Below are 17,645 nucleotides of genomic sequence, written 5' to 3'. Positions count from 1 at the left end.
GATTATTACATACTTCAGTTACATTTGCAGGTAAATAATATATGTAATTCCAAAAATGTGTTTTTTCGAGCTCTAAGAGATAAACCAGTGACCTTCCTTCGACTTTCCTGTATCTGAAACAATATGGCACCTTCAGGTCTGCATCCTCTGAGAATATCATGGAGGTATGAATAAAGAGGAGGGGGGGGGGCTTGCAAATCCTTTTACGTCACCGCAAGTTCGCAAGAATGAACCTCTTGACTTCCGCCAAGTTGTGACTCAATATGCATCATTTTACTTTTTATAGTATAATGAAGAGAACATAATACAAATTTTAGATATTTTTCTTACAACCTGTTGAATACAAATTTATGATTTTAATCATAAAACGATATACCATATTTCCTTTCTATAAGTTGTTGCGTCTTTAAATTATTGCTTTCCATTTATACAAATAAACCAGCAGACAGATGGTCGTTCCGTTCACGTGTTTAATCCAAAATTTATACTTGCATTTCTGATGATAAAATAATAATAAAAAAATTCATTTATATAGCTATTTACATTTCTAAGTTATTTCTAGCTAAGTTACATTTCTAAGTATTTCTAAGTTATTATTTATAAGTTATTTCTAAGTTACATTTCTAAGTTACATATTCTACAGACTTTCAATATTTCTTACAAATTTAGTATCAACATACCGAAATTTAAGGTTAGAGGACAATGCGCTTTTTTGACCTCATGTTCACAGGTAGATAGATATACAAGCTTAATTTGAGGTTAAAATTTTGAGGTTGAACTTTTGACGATTGCAACACTTTGTATGTGTCGTATATGATAAAATAAACAGCAGTAAGATTTATCAAAAACACGGGGTTGAATCTTTGAGGATTATAATAGTTTCCTTGAAAATAAAAATATCCAATATTTTTCACAATATTAATAATTACATACTTTTGTCTAAACCAGATATGGATTTAGATACTTTATGGACCTAGAAGTGCATGTAGTGAGCCCCCCTTTTTTTAATGATACAATCAAATCAGTTTCACATTTCCGCACATTTTTTTAATATATCAGTGATTTCTTTTTGGTTAATAAGCCTTTTACTTTGTGAAAATTTATTTATCTTAAACTGTTATGATTTCAGAATGCCCGGTACCCGTGCTTTACACAATATATTGAAGCAAATGTTCGGTTTTATAAATACTTTAATATCTAAGCAAATACAATGAAACCGGACCAGTCACGTTTTAATATTATCCAAATATTTTATCATTCATACGATTTTATTTTTTATAATCTTATTTGTAATGCCCGGTACCTGTGCTTTACAATATATTGAAGCAAATGTTCGGTTTTATAAATATTTTAATATCTAAGGAAATATAATGAAACTTAGAAGAACTTAACCAATCATTATTAATATTATCCACATACTTTATTATTCATACGAATTTTTATTTTTTATAAGCTTATTTTTAATGCCCGGATCCATGCTTCACATAATATATTGGAGCAAATATTCTATTTTATAAATATTTTAATAACTTAACAAATATAATGAAACTTATTTATTCGGCAACTAGAAAAATAAAATTTTTAATACACTTCTTTGCGATTCACTCTCAGCCTAGAGGCCTCTGACTCGTCCGCCTAGTTGGAAATCTGGCACTGGTTTGAACTCGAGTAATTTTATATTAGTAGAGAAAAAAAGTACAAATAATTCATTTATTAATTTCATAACAAAAGCCAAAGCACGAATATGAGGTCTCTTTTTACCTTGTCATATCGAGGTGTATTCTGCCATCTTTTGTATTCCACCAATTGTGCGTGATTATGGTCCACTGGATGGATAACGCTGCCAGCAGCATATTCATTCCCACGCCAGAGTAGCCATACTTCTTCAGAAATGTATATAAAAACCCAACACCGATGAAGATGATGGCATTGTTATCCTGAAACACTGTAATAACAGCAAATGCCTGTTAGTATTAAAAAGAAACTTAACAAATCTATTGTTATGCAATATTAATCTCCTTTGTCAACCAGCTGGTTAACCGGGGAAAAATCGATTATATTTTTCAATTAATTATTTAGTGCATAACTTCATGCACATAATTCCTAAGAAACGTATTTTCAAGAATGAAACTGCGACACATTAAATTGTGTTATCTGTTCTGCTTATGGTTTACATTATTCTTGCTTCTGCTTATTATTTACACAATTCTTAATTCGGCTTATTGTTTCCATGATTCTTAATTCGGCTTATTGTTTCCATGATTCTTAATTCGGCTTATTGTTTCCATGATTCTTAATTCGGCTTATTGTTTTCATGATTCTTAATTCGGCTTATTGTTTTCATGATTCTTAATTCGGCTTATTGTTTTCATGATTCTTAATTCGGCTTATTGTTTTCATGATTCTTAATTCGGCTTATTGTTTTCATGATTCTTAATTCGGCTTATTGTTTTCATGATTCTTAATTCGGCTTATTGTTTTCATGATTCTTAATTCGGCTTATTGTTTTCATGATTCTTAATTCGGCTTATTGTTTTCATGATTCTTAATTCGGCTTATTGTTTTTATGATTCTTAATTCGGCTTATTGTTTTCACGATTCTTAATTCGGCTTATTGTTTTCACGATTCTTAATTCGGCTTATTGTTTGCACGATTTTTAATTCATCTTATTGTTTACTTGGTTCTTAATTCGGCTTACTGTTTACTTGGTTCTTAATTCGGCTTACTGTTTACTTGGTTCTTAATTCGGCTTACTGTTTACTTGGTTCTTAATTCGGCTTACTGTTTACTTGGTTCTTAATTCGGCTTAGTGTTTACTTGGTTCTTAATTCGGCTTATTGTTTACTTGGTTCTTATGAATCTGGAGTTCCAAAATATCAATACCATTAAGAGTCTGGGGAATTTATTGGAAACTGTATAAATTTTACACAATTTTTTTACCACCTTTTGACACTTTAATCATTCTCCTCAAGGACACTGGTAAATTGGCTTTCCAAAACTGAATTGGCAATTTCTTTAACAACACTTAAAGTAAAAATATTTTTTTCTCAGAAATGTATCTAGAAACCCAACACTGATGGTGGCGTTATTACCCTGAAACTCTATAAAAATAACAAATATGCGATAAAAATTTATCCATTAAAGCAATAATAATAAATCTACTGTTAAGCAAAACCAACTGCTTTTGGCGATTTGTTGATTAGCCGAGAAAATCGATTATAATTTTCAATTAATTCCTTTATTCATATGTCGATGCACATGATTCGTTTAAAAACGCAGTTTAAAGAATGAAGCTGTGACTCATTAAAGCTTTGTTATTTTAACCAGTCTTTGAAGAGTATACTAGTCATGGAAAAAAGTACATCAATTTGCAAAATGACGAGTTTATTCGTCAGGAGTAATAAGTAGTGACATTTTAAGGTTGAATTACAACTTTAGTAAAAGCTCAAACATATTCGTAAATTTCAAGATATCTAAAATATTTTGAGGCCAAGTCGAAATCAAAGGAATAAATAAAAGATTATTAATAATTATTATTAAAAAAATCCAACATACAATATGAATTGTTTTTCTTAAATGCACCGTTGTGTTGTATTAGTCATCCTAAAAGCTTTAATGTGACAACAATAAATTATTTTAGACTATTTAATAAGTGGTGCGCCTGGTAATAAAAACCGGGATGAGGATCCTTTTGTATTCTTTTAACATGTTTTCAAGAGGCGGCATTTTTTATGGTTCATATGCAAAAAATGTATGTTTAGTTTAACTTAATAAATGAATGCGATTGTTGAAATAAAAAAAAATCCTCTCATTACAAAGCAATTTCATATTACACATTACTCTGTGTTTGACGAGAATCGCTACATTTTTGCGATACATTTTAGGTATGTATTTTCCGAAGAGGATGAAACAGTTTTATATCTACTTTGTTTATTGTTTACATGATTATTACTTCAGTTTATTTTTACATGAATCATGAATCTGGAGTTCCAAGACATCAGTGCCACTAAAACTTGTCTGGGTAATATATTTTAAACTGTACGTTGTCTTCATTTTAAGAAAAAAAAACTTTACAATTTTTTCCTCACTTTAATTACTCTCTCCAAGGACGTTGGTAAATTGGCTTCCAAAATTGGATTGTCAATATCTTTAACCACATTTGAAATAAAAATGTTTGCGATTTTCAAATTCATATCTATGTATAAATCCAAATGTATATGTATCCTATGTATATGTATAAATCCAAATATAACATTTTATGTTTCGTATCATTTTTTTCCGTGTATGATACAGTATTCGGTAATTTTAATTTTTTCTTTTCGAATCAATATTTAATGTCTTTAATGTCCTTTTATTGGCTTTGCTTTTTTTTTATTTTGCTCCTTTTATTGGTTTGTTTTGGCTTGTTCTATTTCCAATTTATGAGAGCTGCTCGTGGCTTTAATTACTTCCTGATTTACTGCTTTAATTCATGAAATCTTCTCATCGATTCAAATTCCAATTTAGTTTACCGTTTCTTGGCACAATCTAAACAACTTTTGGCCAACAGCAACAAAAAATTCCCACTAATATTATTGTTAAATTATTTTAATAAAATTATTACAGAAAATAATAGCCAAAAAAATTTCTCCTCTAAAGGTATAATTCACATTTTGCCGCTTTCTTTAAAATAGCATACCTATTTATCTTAGTTAAAATATTTAATTGATGACATCTAAAGTTAAATACTTATTCTCTAATTGTAGCCACAAAACGATTCTTATCAAAATGATTCCATGAATCGTATTTACTTTGAAATACTCAATTTTGTGGACCAAGTATTTAAGAGAAATGAATTTATAACATTTCCCCCCAATTTAATTAACATCTCGAAAAAAAATGAACTAGAAGTTAAAATCACAAAAATGTTCAAATACTTAGTGCGCAAAATGTTTGTTAATTCTGCATTTCAATGAGAGGATAAAAATTCAAGTGTTGGGTTAGAAGAAAGGTTGGGTTCTCATTTCGCTTATTAATATTTTATGTGCTTTTGGAAATGAAAATAATAATTTAAAACTAACACAAAAGCCCCAGTTATTTAGCAATGCTAATTTATATTTTTCATTTGAAAATTACTAATATTCAACTGCATAACTATTATCGAATAATGAACTGAAATGACGAGCTATGTATGTGAATTTCAGTAAAACAGAACCAAATTTGTAGAGAAGTATGTTTAAAAATAATTAAAATTATATTGATTTTTTTAAATTAAAATCATAATATTAACATTAAAATTACAAGAATTAAAATATTCATTTATGGAGAAATAGTCGTTGGACAAAACATACGAATTAAAAAAAAATGGCATTGTTTAATGTTTTTTATTGCCTTATTTATTATAAAATAAGAAATCGTTTGACATAAATAATGCATTCTCCGATGCAAAGAATTTTACTAGTAAATATTCTTGCAGTTATACATATTTTTTAATGATTTAAAACTGTAAATAATTTTATTAAATATTATTTAGAAAATATTTATATATTACAATATTGTTACAATATTAATGTAACTCAATATTGATTAAATTCTCTGGGAAATATTACAGTATAATTTGTTATTATTTTAAAAGTTTATTTTACAGTATTTCAGTATTTTGTATGATAAATAATTCTTTTTATTTTCTTTGAATAACTTTTGCAATACAAAATAAATGCATTGTGTAAAAGGTTACTAATGGTTTTGTCTTTTCTCTTAAATTTCATGTGCGAATTTTAAAGAATATGTTCTCATTTATTTTCAGGAAAATTAAATTATTTATATACCATTATTCTATTTTAAAGCTTTATATTATTCTACGTAGTTTAAAATTTTCATCTTTGATTTTGGATTCGATAAAACATCGTTTTTAAGTAACAAATTGTTAAATTGCATTTTAATTTTTGAAGTATTGATGAATTTCTTAATTACGAAAACTGCGATAGCAGAAAATTGGAAATATGAAAAAGGGAAAGGAACGAAAAAATAAATATTTTTTTTCTGTATAATATCTTGTAGACTTTTTCCACCGTAGCTTATTTTTTCAATCCAGTCAAATTTAGTGATAAGTTTTTTTTTTTTTTTTTTTTTTTTTACCTTGGCAGTATATTTTTGTGCAATAATCCTTGCTAATCTGTTTTCCCACTGCTATCTTTTTGTACTATCGTTATTGCATTAGTATATAGTATATAGTGTCTTGTTTTTCTAAGGTACATTTTTTAATCAAATAGATTGCATTTAAGAAGAATAAACAAGGATAGCTCTATGTAAATAAAAATAAATGTTCCTTACTTGGATACAAAGCATGTAAATCACTTTCCGTCGAATTCTGAAAATGGTTTTTTGGATGGGAGGCATCCGCATCTTCAGTGTAGCTTACAAAAAACGCATACACCACTATAAAAGTTATTTGAATAAATATCACAGCAAACGCAAATTTCCCTTTGAACGCCATGGATCTTAATGATGATGGAGCATTGAGTTCTTCAAGGTCCTGGAAATGAAAAGACGAATCAAGTAAAAGAAACTCATTTTTATAAAGGATAGATAACGGAAGTCATTACGACACAAAAACACAGACAGTAAAGAAATCATTTTTACAAGAAAAGGCACTTCTAGGTTCTTCTAATTTACAGCCTTTGTAGCAACGTTTTTGTTGTTCGCGAGGGGTTTTACTAAAAAAGGAAGGTTTTGGTAAATCTCCAGAGACAGGTCAGCATCTACCTTTACCTTCATTCATCAAGTTTATCTCTGTATTATTTATAATTCTTTCTAGTATATTTTAAAGGTAAACAAGGGAATATTTATACCACCATACATGAAAATAGACGTACATTTGGGAAGAATTTTCTTTTTAAAACATGCAATAGTTGTAGCGTCCTGCGTCATAGTCTGACCATGACAAAATCTCACCTTAGAAGACATTTAGGTGTACATCTTCAACCCTGAATGCGATATATTGAGTCGGATGGATGAAAGAAATGTAATAGTTATGCTTGGTGAATTTTAAAATTTCATTTAATATAAATTTAAATTTATTTCAATTTCTATTAATTATTATTAATAAAAAAAGGTAGTGTCATTTCTTTCTGATTCACTAATTTGCATTTAAAAAAAATCATGCCGGGAAGTTTGTCTCTTCTTTTATTTACCTTTAGTCGTGCATACATAAACATTACGTGAGTATGAACATGAACTAGGTTCGTGTATATTCACATTCTAACGTCAACGAATGTAATTTCCTGATTTGAACTAAGCTGAAAAACTTAAAATTTCTTGAACAATATTGTCAAATCTAATATGTAAAATGAATGTTTGTTTATTCGTATTTTATGCGCTACTGTAACGTTCATCCGATAGCGATAAAACGTTGCCAACTTATTGCTTGCACTTGCGCGAAGATTATAGGCACAGTACAATTATTTGCATTTATTTTTTATCAACAAGGCGCAAGGTCAGTTACTTCTAGGTTCAGTTCGCACACTTGAAAATTCATGTTTTTCACATGGCCAGTTGTTTTTTTATAGAAAAGTCGGACAGTCAAGGAATTTATTCGTTTTTTCTAAAGACGGAAAATCAAATATTGTCTACCCTAAAGCACTTCAATAATAATGTCAAAAGAACAGAATACATATTATTTATATTTCTCTTTTAAACCCCCGGGGGGCACCTCGAAATGAGGATGAGATGCTTCCGGCATGGTGGTTGGATCTCGCCACCCAGGAGGGTACACTAATAGGTGGGGGATCTGACTCCTTCCATCGATGACGGGACGTACTTCCTTCGGGGAGGGTTGTACCGTGGCCGGTGATGGCCCTTAGGACTCAACCCCAGTTCCCGCCAATGTTGCTGTTGCGGCGGTCCGGTCATTCAGTTTTTATGGTTTAAATCCGTGTGCCTTCGTGGCGGGTCGGAGAGTCAGATGGCTAACTTATACTCCTCTTTTATATATCATTCAATTTCAATGAATGTATTCATTGTTGACAAGAAAATAAATATCATTCTTTCTATCATTCCTAATTAAACAAGATAGCTATTTCAAATTTCAAATGATATTTCCAAAATTATTTCTTCTGTGGCAGCAACGCGCCGGGCACCAGCTAGTATTAATATTATTAATTTACAGCGGGAGTGATCTCTTCAAACTTTCTCACAAACTCTCTTAATAAAGATGTTATCCCAGAGAGCCCTTGTATCGCATTCGTGTACAATAGTTACAAAGTATTAAAATTTAACGTGAATTTACTATTTTTACTAAATCTATCGTACCATTCTTGAGATTTTTTTTTTGGGCGATTAATCCCTGGCATGCGATTAAAAATACAAAAAATTCGAATTTGTGCTTCAGACGAGTTTTTATTGCTGTTGAAAATTTGACACAAAACTACCCTTGTAGTCACAAAATTCCGTACCAAATATGATATAAGTCATAACGTTTTTGAATTATTGCGTTTACATGTTATTGAAAATACAGACAGACAGACGATCAACCACTTGTTGATTTGGCTCAAAATTCGATAGATATCTAAGCTCTAGATGTTAACTCTATATAAATAATTTTATTAATCTTACTCTCTTCCTTTTGCGGTTATTAAAATATCTCAACATTTGACAAAATTATCAAAATTTGGCAGAAATCTACAAATTTGGAATAAAGATCTCATACCAAATTTCATCCATCTATCTCAAAGCATTTTTGAATTGTCTTTGTCAAGGCAGACAGACGGCGTTTTTTCCAAAAATATGTTTTTCAAACTCAGGAAAGTTTAAATTTTGTCTCAGTTCGAATTTTTTGACAATTACCTTACTTTCTCTATACTATGTATACGAGAAACTGGGAAAACGCTGTTGCGTTATTTATTTATTATTCGGTATCTATGCGGCAGCATCTGCGTTTATTAACCCTCTAATCGTATAAGAAAAAAGCCAAATATATGTATTTGTAAGTCAATTAGTTTTTGAATTCTTACATTCAAATTCTTAAGGAGATTTAAGATCTTCAGTTCTAAAAAATAACTATAAACTAATAACTGCTCTAAAGTTTTCTCTTAAATCTCATTTTTAGTCTCGACACTCAATAAATATTTGTAAAGATTGTTTGAAGTTACTACTCTATAACAAATATTTGACTAAGGGAAATTTAAAAAATTGGACCTAGCAATTTTGAAAGATTAAATTTTAATTCAGTTAATTTAATATTAACAGTTTTAAGAGAAGACAACCTAAAAGGTTCCATGATAGTAAACACTTAGTTTTTGCCTTGATTTAATACCTGATGATATAAAGTAAAAATATCAACTGTTTCTAAAAAGTGGAATCAGCTATTACAAAATTTAGATAATGTTCATGTAATGGAGTAAGACACAACATGCACTCAACTAAACGCAAACATCAAAAATATAATATTTTTTAAAAGTTGAATTTTTTTTGTGAAATGTGTTTGTTTTTTTAGCAGATTTTGTAAGCCACATTTACACCCGTACTGTTTTGGTAGAAAGCATACTTATGTTTTTTTACATATTTGATGACGTATTCAAAATCCAGCGCTCGAATTTTGAGCGGTGTTGATACGTAAGCAATTACTAAGATAAAAAAAAAGTGTGCTCCAGATATTTTGAAGTTAAAAAATAAAGTGACAGTTGATACGTTTTAAAAATTGATTATGAAAAAGCCGGTCTACTAAAGTATTTCATAATTCGATGAAAGTTGACAGAAATTTATTCATAGCAAAAATTTATTATCATGAAACTTAAGAAGCAAAATAAATCTTGTTTTGTTTGAAATAAAATACATTTAGTGACACCATGTTAAAAAAAATAATTAAAAAGGCATATGATACGCTAATTGAGGGTTTCAAAAATTTTAAAATGCTAAAATATAAGACAAAATCAAACTAAAGAATAAAAGAAATTGCAACAGCTTTAAAATATAATATTTAAAGGTTAAATTACTGCATTCGCATATTAAAAATTGCGAAATTAAAATGAAAATGTTCGAAGAAAATAACTTTGGTAAAAGCACTCGAGTGATGTGATTAAGCTGTAAAATGAGCTTAATATTTCGACAAAAAATGGAATTATACTTAAATTAATTTTGAAAAATTGATGAAAATTAAAGAAGGGGTCTTTGGAACTAAAATTGATGCCACTGATTTAGTTATTATTTTAAAATTTTAGAATGATGTAAACATAGTTTTTGTGCAACGTATGCTCAAGTTATGATGGAAAAAAAATGAAATAAGAAGATCAGTTATAGTTTTTTAAAAACAATTTAAAAAAATAATTAATGCACGCAACATGCTTTAAATGATATCAAACTTATAGCCCATATAAATTTCACCTGACTTAATTAGTATGGAAAACTGCTTAAAAGTCTAATATACGATTACGTGAAAACAAGCATTTATTCCCTGTTCTATTTATAAAAATTCTCATGAAACCTTTCTACGATAAGGGCAAAACTTCGTTAAAAACAAATAAAAAATATTTCCTGCCCCAATTAGAGAAAAAAATATGTAACAACAGAAAAAATTAATCTTTTAAGCTATATTTATAAATTTTGGAACAACTTTATTCGAACAATCTAAAAGTACAATATTATAAACGACCATCTTCCACCAATAAAAAAAAGCCTTGAAAAATATGCATAATCATCTTATTTTTAAATGCCTGTATAATTAAAGAGCAATTACGAAAAAGTATTTTTTTAATATGATAAACAAGTAAAAGAAATAGCCGAAAAAAATTTCGCTGTCAGCATTTTTTATCGCTCATTTTCCTATCATCTCACTGTGTTTTATTTTAATGAGTCCCGCTGAGTATTATTGGCAAAAAAATGAGCATTCAGTAACTTGAAAAAAAAAAAAACGATGAGGAATAGCTTTTGTAAATAAAATACTTCCTCGATTTTTATATTTTACGTTGCAGCTGAAACTGGAAACGTGACACTTTGCTCTTATTTAGACAGAAAAAGTTTGAAAAAAAAGAAAAGAAGAGAAGTTGGAAAGAAACTAATGAATTAATTTTAGGATCGATTTAATTGTGGCTTGGTTTTTTTGCCCAGGTAGTTGTACATGCGATTATGCAAATCATGTAAAATTCAACTGAACATGTTTTTGATAAAATTTAATGTCAACTTTTCCTGTATGTTTTGCCGTTAGACATATCTGAAAAATTTTTCTATGAAATAAATATAACTATGAAATAAAAATAATCTATGAAATCTATGAAAATCTATGAAATAAATATAACTATGAAATGAAAATAATCTATGAAATCTATGAAAATCTATGAAATAAATATAACTATGAAATAAAAATAATCTATGAAATCTATGAAAATCTATGAAATAAATATAACTATGAAATAAAAATAATCTATGAAATCTATGAAAATCTATGAAATAAATATAACTATGAAATAAAAATAATCTATGAAATCTATGAAAATCTATGAAATAAATATAACTATGAAATAAAAATAATCTATGAAATCTATGAAAATCTATGAAATATAACTATGAAATAAAAATAATCTATGAAATTTATGAAAATCTATGAAATAAATATAAATATGAAATAAAAATAATCTATGAAATCTATGAAAATCTATGAAATAAAAATAATCTATGAAATCTATGAAAATCTATGAAATAAATATAACTAAAATTCATTTTATGGTAGACAATTCTCAACTGAAACTAAAAACATCTGTTAAGATAAATATATTTGAAATACCTGTTCCTGACGGCTATTAGCTGAATATTATTAAGAAAATGTCTACAGAAAAATATGCCCAAAAATACAGCAAATATTTGTTGCCAGAATCGGATTTAGGCATTTTGCCACCTTAAGCAGATACTTTGAGTCCTTCTTTCAGTAAGTCAATTCAGTTTAACATATTAGCACATTTTTTAACTTAATCAACATGCTAATGATTTACTTTATTTATTTTTTTATCTTTGTAAAAATGTATGCCTTATTATTCATTTCTTTACTATGATTTATGTCGTAGAGACATCCACGTCCGTGCAAATATATTTATAAATATTATATACTTTCAGGATTTGAAAATACTGTAATAACTAAATGAAAGGAATAAAAAATAAATAAGGATTTAGCCATTTACAATTCGCTAATAAAATCCTAATATTTTATTTAAAAAATAGAATTTATAATTTTTATAAACAAATTCAAGATCATAATAATAATATTTTTAACGGATCGGATCTACATACAACTCCTCTTATGTTAGTGGCCCTAGGGTGCTGCCTAGTCCAGCTTCGCTACTATCTGTAGCTTATGAAAATGTTAGTAAATGCAATATATATTTGAAACCGAAGGTTATGTCATTAAACATAGATGAAATATTTGTGACATATTTTGTTTATTAATCAATAGGATTTAAATAACCTTCCACTGAAACCAATATCATTAAATATTGCTGATACTTTTGAAGAAGAATTCTCATGTATATTTTACTGAATACAATATGACTAAATATTAATGGTGAAACAGCCAAAGCTAAAATTTATGCCATCAAATATTATTAAAAAAATTAAAGGAAAATCTAGCCTCTAATGCTTTGGATTTCACTTGTTTATCTTTATTTAATTTTTAAGATTTTTTTTAGCAACCATGCAGCATCTATAATATGCACACAAGAAAATGTGTTTAACATTATAAAAACTAGCGTGAATATCGAAAAATTAAAATAATAAACAGCATTGTTTTAAAATATACATCAAAATTATTTTTAAAAAAAATCCTTAAAATTGGAGAAATTATTGAAAAACTTATTTATTTAGTTAGTTTTCGAATTAGAAAGTGGTGTTAAAATGATTTTAGTGAAACAATATTCTTCAAAGTTATTGAGGAAAAACATGAATGTTTTGAATCATTTTTAATTTAAAAATATACTATAAAATTAAAAAAAACTTTCTTAGTAAGTATTTACTACCTAATATAATTTCTTCACACATTCGGCTGCTCTAAATCCAACGGTTTCCCTATAGAGAGTTTTGAACCCTTTTATTCATCATAAATATAACTACATCATGAATATAGCCAGATATTTTGCTCGCCCATATATAAATATAATGTTAATATTTGCCACTGCATTCTTCGTTATCAGATATAATTGCAATACTTTCCACTGAAATGTATGTTATTAGATATAGTTAAAATGACTGTACCTGAACGTATATATCATATCGGTTTAAAACTTCTAAGCCATCGTACTCAGTCCCGTGACACATCATTGTGCGAACCGCCATGGCGATGTTAAAACCTTTACTGATCGTTTTAGAGCAAAGGGAAACAATCAACGATTTTTGAAGCTTTAGAAATGCAAACCAACGTCATTAGCAGATGCTTTTCCGATCATTTAGAGGTTTTCTGAGTTTAATTTCCTCCCTGGAGTTTGGTGTTGTTCCATTCTTAAATGGTACTGAGATTTTAAAAACCTTTTAGACTCATTCTATTCTTTCGTTTTTAGTAAATAGATGTTTTACAGAATAAATACAGATGTATCCGATGTAATACATCATTTAAAATTAATCATGAATTTTAATTTTCTGTAAAATTTAAAAGTCAAGATCAATTTCGCAATTCGATAATTAAAAAGAAGATGCAGGAGGATTCTGATTGCACATAACTGATGGAATCTAAACCAGAATTTTTCCTTATTACAAAATAAGAGTTTGTGATATAGTTTGAAATCTATATCATCAAATGGTTTTATTGTTGGAGAAAAGGTACTTAAGAAACTGAGCAGCTAAATGGCGTATGTAAATTAAGATCTTAATCCCAGGAAGGCGACTAGGACAAGACTCATTTCCATCAAAGATACCAATGAAGACGCGCACCCGTATAACGAAAGAAGGGCTCACATCTAGCAACATCATTATCGGAGATAAGCCCCTGTCAGGGCTAGGCCCTTCATCAACCAATCTGAAATTGGCGTACATATGTTAATTCTCCCGAAAATTTCCTCTGTTTCTGAACATTTCTCCCCAGCCTTTCTCCTATTTTTCTCTAAAATTGCTATCACTGTCAAAGAATATAAATGTTCAATCGCATTCTCACTCAGCAACATTTTTGTTGCTCTTGTTGTGTTATGTAATCAGAAACGATATAATCAATTCTACAAAAGGTTTTTTTTTTTTTCATTTGATAGTTGTGCTCTTCAGTGGAAGTGTACACATAGTATTTATTAATCGTCAGCCAATGCAATGATTTACTCTATATTGCCCATCATTTGAAAAAATAGCATATGGTGGTTTAAACTGTAGTATACATTATTGATAAATTTTGATTTTGTGACTAGAAAAAAAAAATCCAACTACCCAAAGTCCTATCATTTGCCTACAAATGGCAAATTCGAATTATTCATTTTGGAAGTGATACTCTACTCATTTTATATATTTTCCTGCAGAAGAAGGAATAAGAGAGAGTATTCCTCTTGCAGCAAAACATATGAGGTTAATATTAATTAAATATAAAATTTGATGCCCTACAATTTTATGCGAGACATTCGTAGAATTGAAGGTGTTATTTTTCAGTAATTTAAGATAAACTGAAAAAACACTTGAATAATTTTTTTCCACTTAGCAACCAAAGTTCGCCTCGCTGGAGAGGGGAAATTTGAGATAGCGATATTTCAAATTTACAGAAGTAATTAGAGCAATAAAAAATCTTAGACATGATTTTTTTTCTGATTTAATCTCTACAGTCACTGACCTATGCCTAAATTGCTTAGATGTTGTTTGTGTCCAACTTCCCAAAATATGAGAAGTGCACATTTGAATTACTCTGTACATGCGAAAAGTGTTTAAATTCTCATCTTTTTGAAAATCGCCAAATATTTTACTCAGTAAGGATTAGGAGATGAGTGTATTCATCACTCATTTTTAATCAGAATGAAAAATATGCATTGTCTATTATAGTTTAGCTGATATTAAGATACAGTAAGCTGATGATGTGCGTGCTTATTCCACAAATTAAGAATAAACAGAAAATATTTTATGAGCAACAGGCTCAAAATCAAATTATTTACAGAGCATTCGAGGACAGGCAGGTTAGTTCTGAAAAAAGAGACCAGAAATTGCTATGTCTAAATGATACAGAATAAGCATTTGTCTGCAGGAAGGATTTCTGACTGTAAGAACACTACGCAAATAGCGCAGTAATGTTAGTAACAAAGTTATTAATTCACTCAAACCTTATTTATATCATTATGAAAGAAATCTCAAAAGTCCCTGACATTACGTTTAAGTTTCTCATCTTTTGTGGATTATCAAAAACGGAGTCTTAGCAATAGGGGCAGAGGCCAGAAATAGCAAAGTTTGAATCGATAAAAAAAATTATGGCTAAGGTTTTATTGATGTAATTACTTCTGTAAGTCAATCCAGCGAGGTGATATTTGGCTGCTAAGAGGGAAAAAAATGAATGAATCCCCCGTTTTAGATTATTTAAAAGAAGATAACTTTTATTTAAAAATGATTTTCACCAAAAATGCTGAGAAAGCAATTCTTCGTGAAATGAATACTCATTTTATATATTTTCCTGCAGAAGAAGGAATAAGAGAGAGTATTCCTCTTGCAGCAAAACATATGAGGTTAATATTAATTAAATATATAATTTGATGCCCTACAATTTTATGTGAGACATTCGTAGAATTGAAGGTGTTATTTTTCAGTAATTTAAGATAAACTGAAAAAACACTTGAATAATTTTTTTTCCACTTAGCAACCAAAGTTCGCCTCGCTGGAGAGGGGAAATTTGAGATAGCGATATTTCAAATTTACAGAAGTAATTAGAGCAATAAAAAATCTTAGACATGATTTTTTTTCTGATTTAATCTCTACAGTCACTGACCTATGCCTAAATTGCTTAGATGTTGTTTGTGTCCAACTTCCCAAAATATGAGAAGTGCACAGAAAAATAATGGGGACTATTATGTTTGCCTTTATAATGATATGAATAGGGTTTATATGAAAAAACTTTGACTCAAAATGTTTTAAAAGAAAAAAACTGCTAAATTGACTAGATTAAACTGCGTAAGTCTTTGAATTTGCGAGGTTCATAGGAGGTCAAGTACAAACACGCTAATTACCAAATTTAAAAAATAATAATAATTCAAATTTTATAAATCATAAAATAATAAAAATATTTACATTTTATGTATTATAATTAACTAAATTTCAATCTGTTTCATTAGTCATTTGGAATTTAATACTGAGTAGTTGCTGAAATAATAATGTGTACAAACAAGTAGTCATAAGTCATAGTTAAAAAAAGACTCGTAACAGTTTCAGAAAGTTATACTAAAATAAGTTACTTTAAAATACATCATTAACATAAGGTTAAATTAAAAATGTGTTTTGAGATATGAAATTTCTTTCATCAATTTATTAAAAGGGGGGGGGGACTCGTAACTTGCATTATTTAGATCCACAAAATGTACTGTGTGTAACCATAAGTGGAAAGAATGTTTTTAATTCTGTATCTTGCTTCTCTTAGTGAAAAATTAATCTACTTAATGAAAATTCATGAAGTTCAATGCGAGAAACTTCCTTTTTACTTGAAAACACCATCCTATATATTCTTAGTATAAATATTCTAATCAATAATGTCACAACCTTACCATATATAACAAAAATAAAGATATTAAAACCAACTTACACAGATATCATTAAGAGCTTTGTTATTTACGAAAAGTATCAGACAAACACAAGAATATATTTTACTGCTCCCAAGAAAATCAATCCAAATTCACTCTGAAATATCGATCGCGATTTTCACATCCATTATAAAATACAAACTCTCCGTCTCTCGTCTTCAAAGTATCTTAAACTTGAATGATGCATTAGTAAAGATTTCCTAAGAGAGTGTCATTCTGAGAAATACGGGAAATAAAGTCTTTATCGATTTTCGCGTTGAAAAGCAGCTGTTTCTTGTAGCTGCACACTGACATCTGGTGTCTCTCCGAATTCATTTGTTTCTATTAGCATGGAATCGATGGAATTCTCTTCAGCGTACTTGTGTTTTTGAATGTCTTTGTTATGATGATGTGAAAAGAGTGTTTTTTGTTAAAGAGACAAGGGTTCTGTTCGAGCACTATTTCTCCAGAACACGTTCTAAACATCTGCTGTTTCTTGTAAAAGAAAAAACTCATTTGTTATAATACGCTCGTAATGTGAACAGAACGAAATATATTATTTTATCTGCTTGTATTGCTATTTGCGAAAGTTGGACATTAGTCTGTTTTGTATCGTAATAACTCGGAATTTCTGTAAACTATTGGATTCATTTTATATTATTAAAATACAAAATCAACTATCAATTCGCTTCATGGCGAAAATATCTGGATATACCAGCGTTTTTTGTTTTTTTTAAATCCCTGTAATGCTTTACAAATTTTTTTCTTAGAAGATGAAATGTCAAGTAAAGGCAGTGTAAAATTAAAACATACTCATAGAATTTTGTTACAGAATTTGAATATGTATTCTTGAAAGTACATAGAAAAATATCGACTTATTTGAAAGTAAATCCCTTTCATTGAAAAATATTAGTTCGTTGTTTATAATTAAAATTAAGATTTCTAAATGTTAAAATAGCTATCAC

At 28.7% G+C, this 17,645-nt stretch overlaps 2 protein-coding genes across 9 annotated transcripts in view; one reads left to right on the top strand and one right to left on the bottom strand.

Moving 5' to 3' along the window:
- Window positions 1-17,645, top strand: part of LOC129968928 (ammonium transporter Rh type A-like) — a 207,932-nt gene that overhangs the window by 16,246 nt on the left and 174,041 nt on the right. The gene's annotated exons all lie outside the window — the stretch shown is intronic.
- LOC129968927 (ammonium transporter Rh type A-like) overlaps window positions 1-17,645 on the bottom strand; it is a 198,703-nt gene that overhangs the window by 20,723 nt on the left and 160,335 nt on the right. For 6 of the 8 annotated variants that reach the window (XM_056083279.1, XM_056083282.1, XM_056083278.1 and 3 more), the window contains 2 exons: window positions 6,314-6,515; window positions 1,762-1,945 (listed from right to left, as the gene is read on the bottom strand). In XM_056083279.1, the coding sequence (XP_055939254.1) occupies window positions 1,762-1,945; window positions 6,314-6,515 (386 nt within the window). Of the gene's footprint in view, window positions 1-1,761; window positions 1,946-6,313; window positions 6,516-13,213; window positions 13,297-16,703; window positions 16,868-17,645 lie in introns of those variants that run through there. The other 2 variants (XM_056083281.1, XM_056083276.1) reach the window with 2 other exon arrangements.

This window comes from Argiope bruennichi, chromosome 5, assembly GCF_947563725.1.
Source record: "Argiope bruennichi chromosome 5, qqArgBrue1.1, whole genome shotgun sequence".
NCBI lineage: Eukaryota > Metazoa > Arthropoda > Arachnida > Araneae > Araneidae > Argiope > Argiope bruennichi.
Note: the sequence above shows the minus strand (reverse complement) of the source record. Positions and strands in the feature narration are given on the sequence as shown.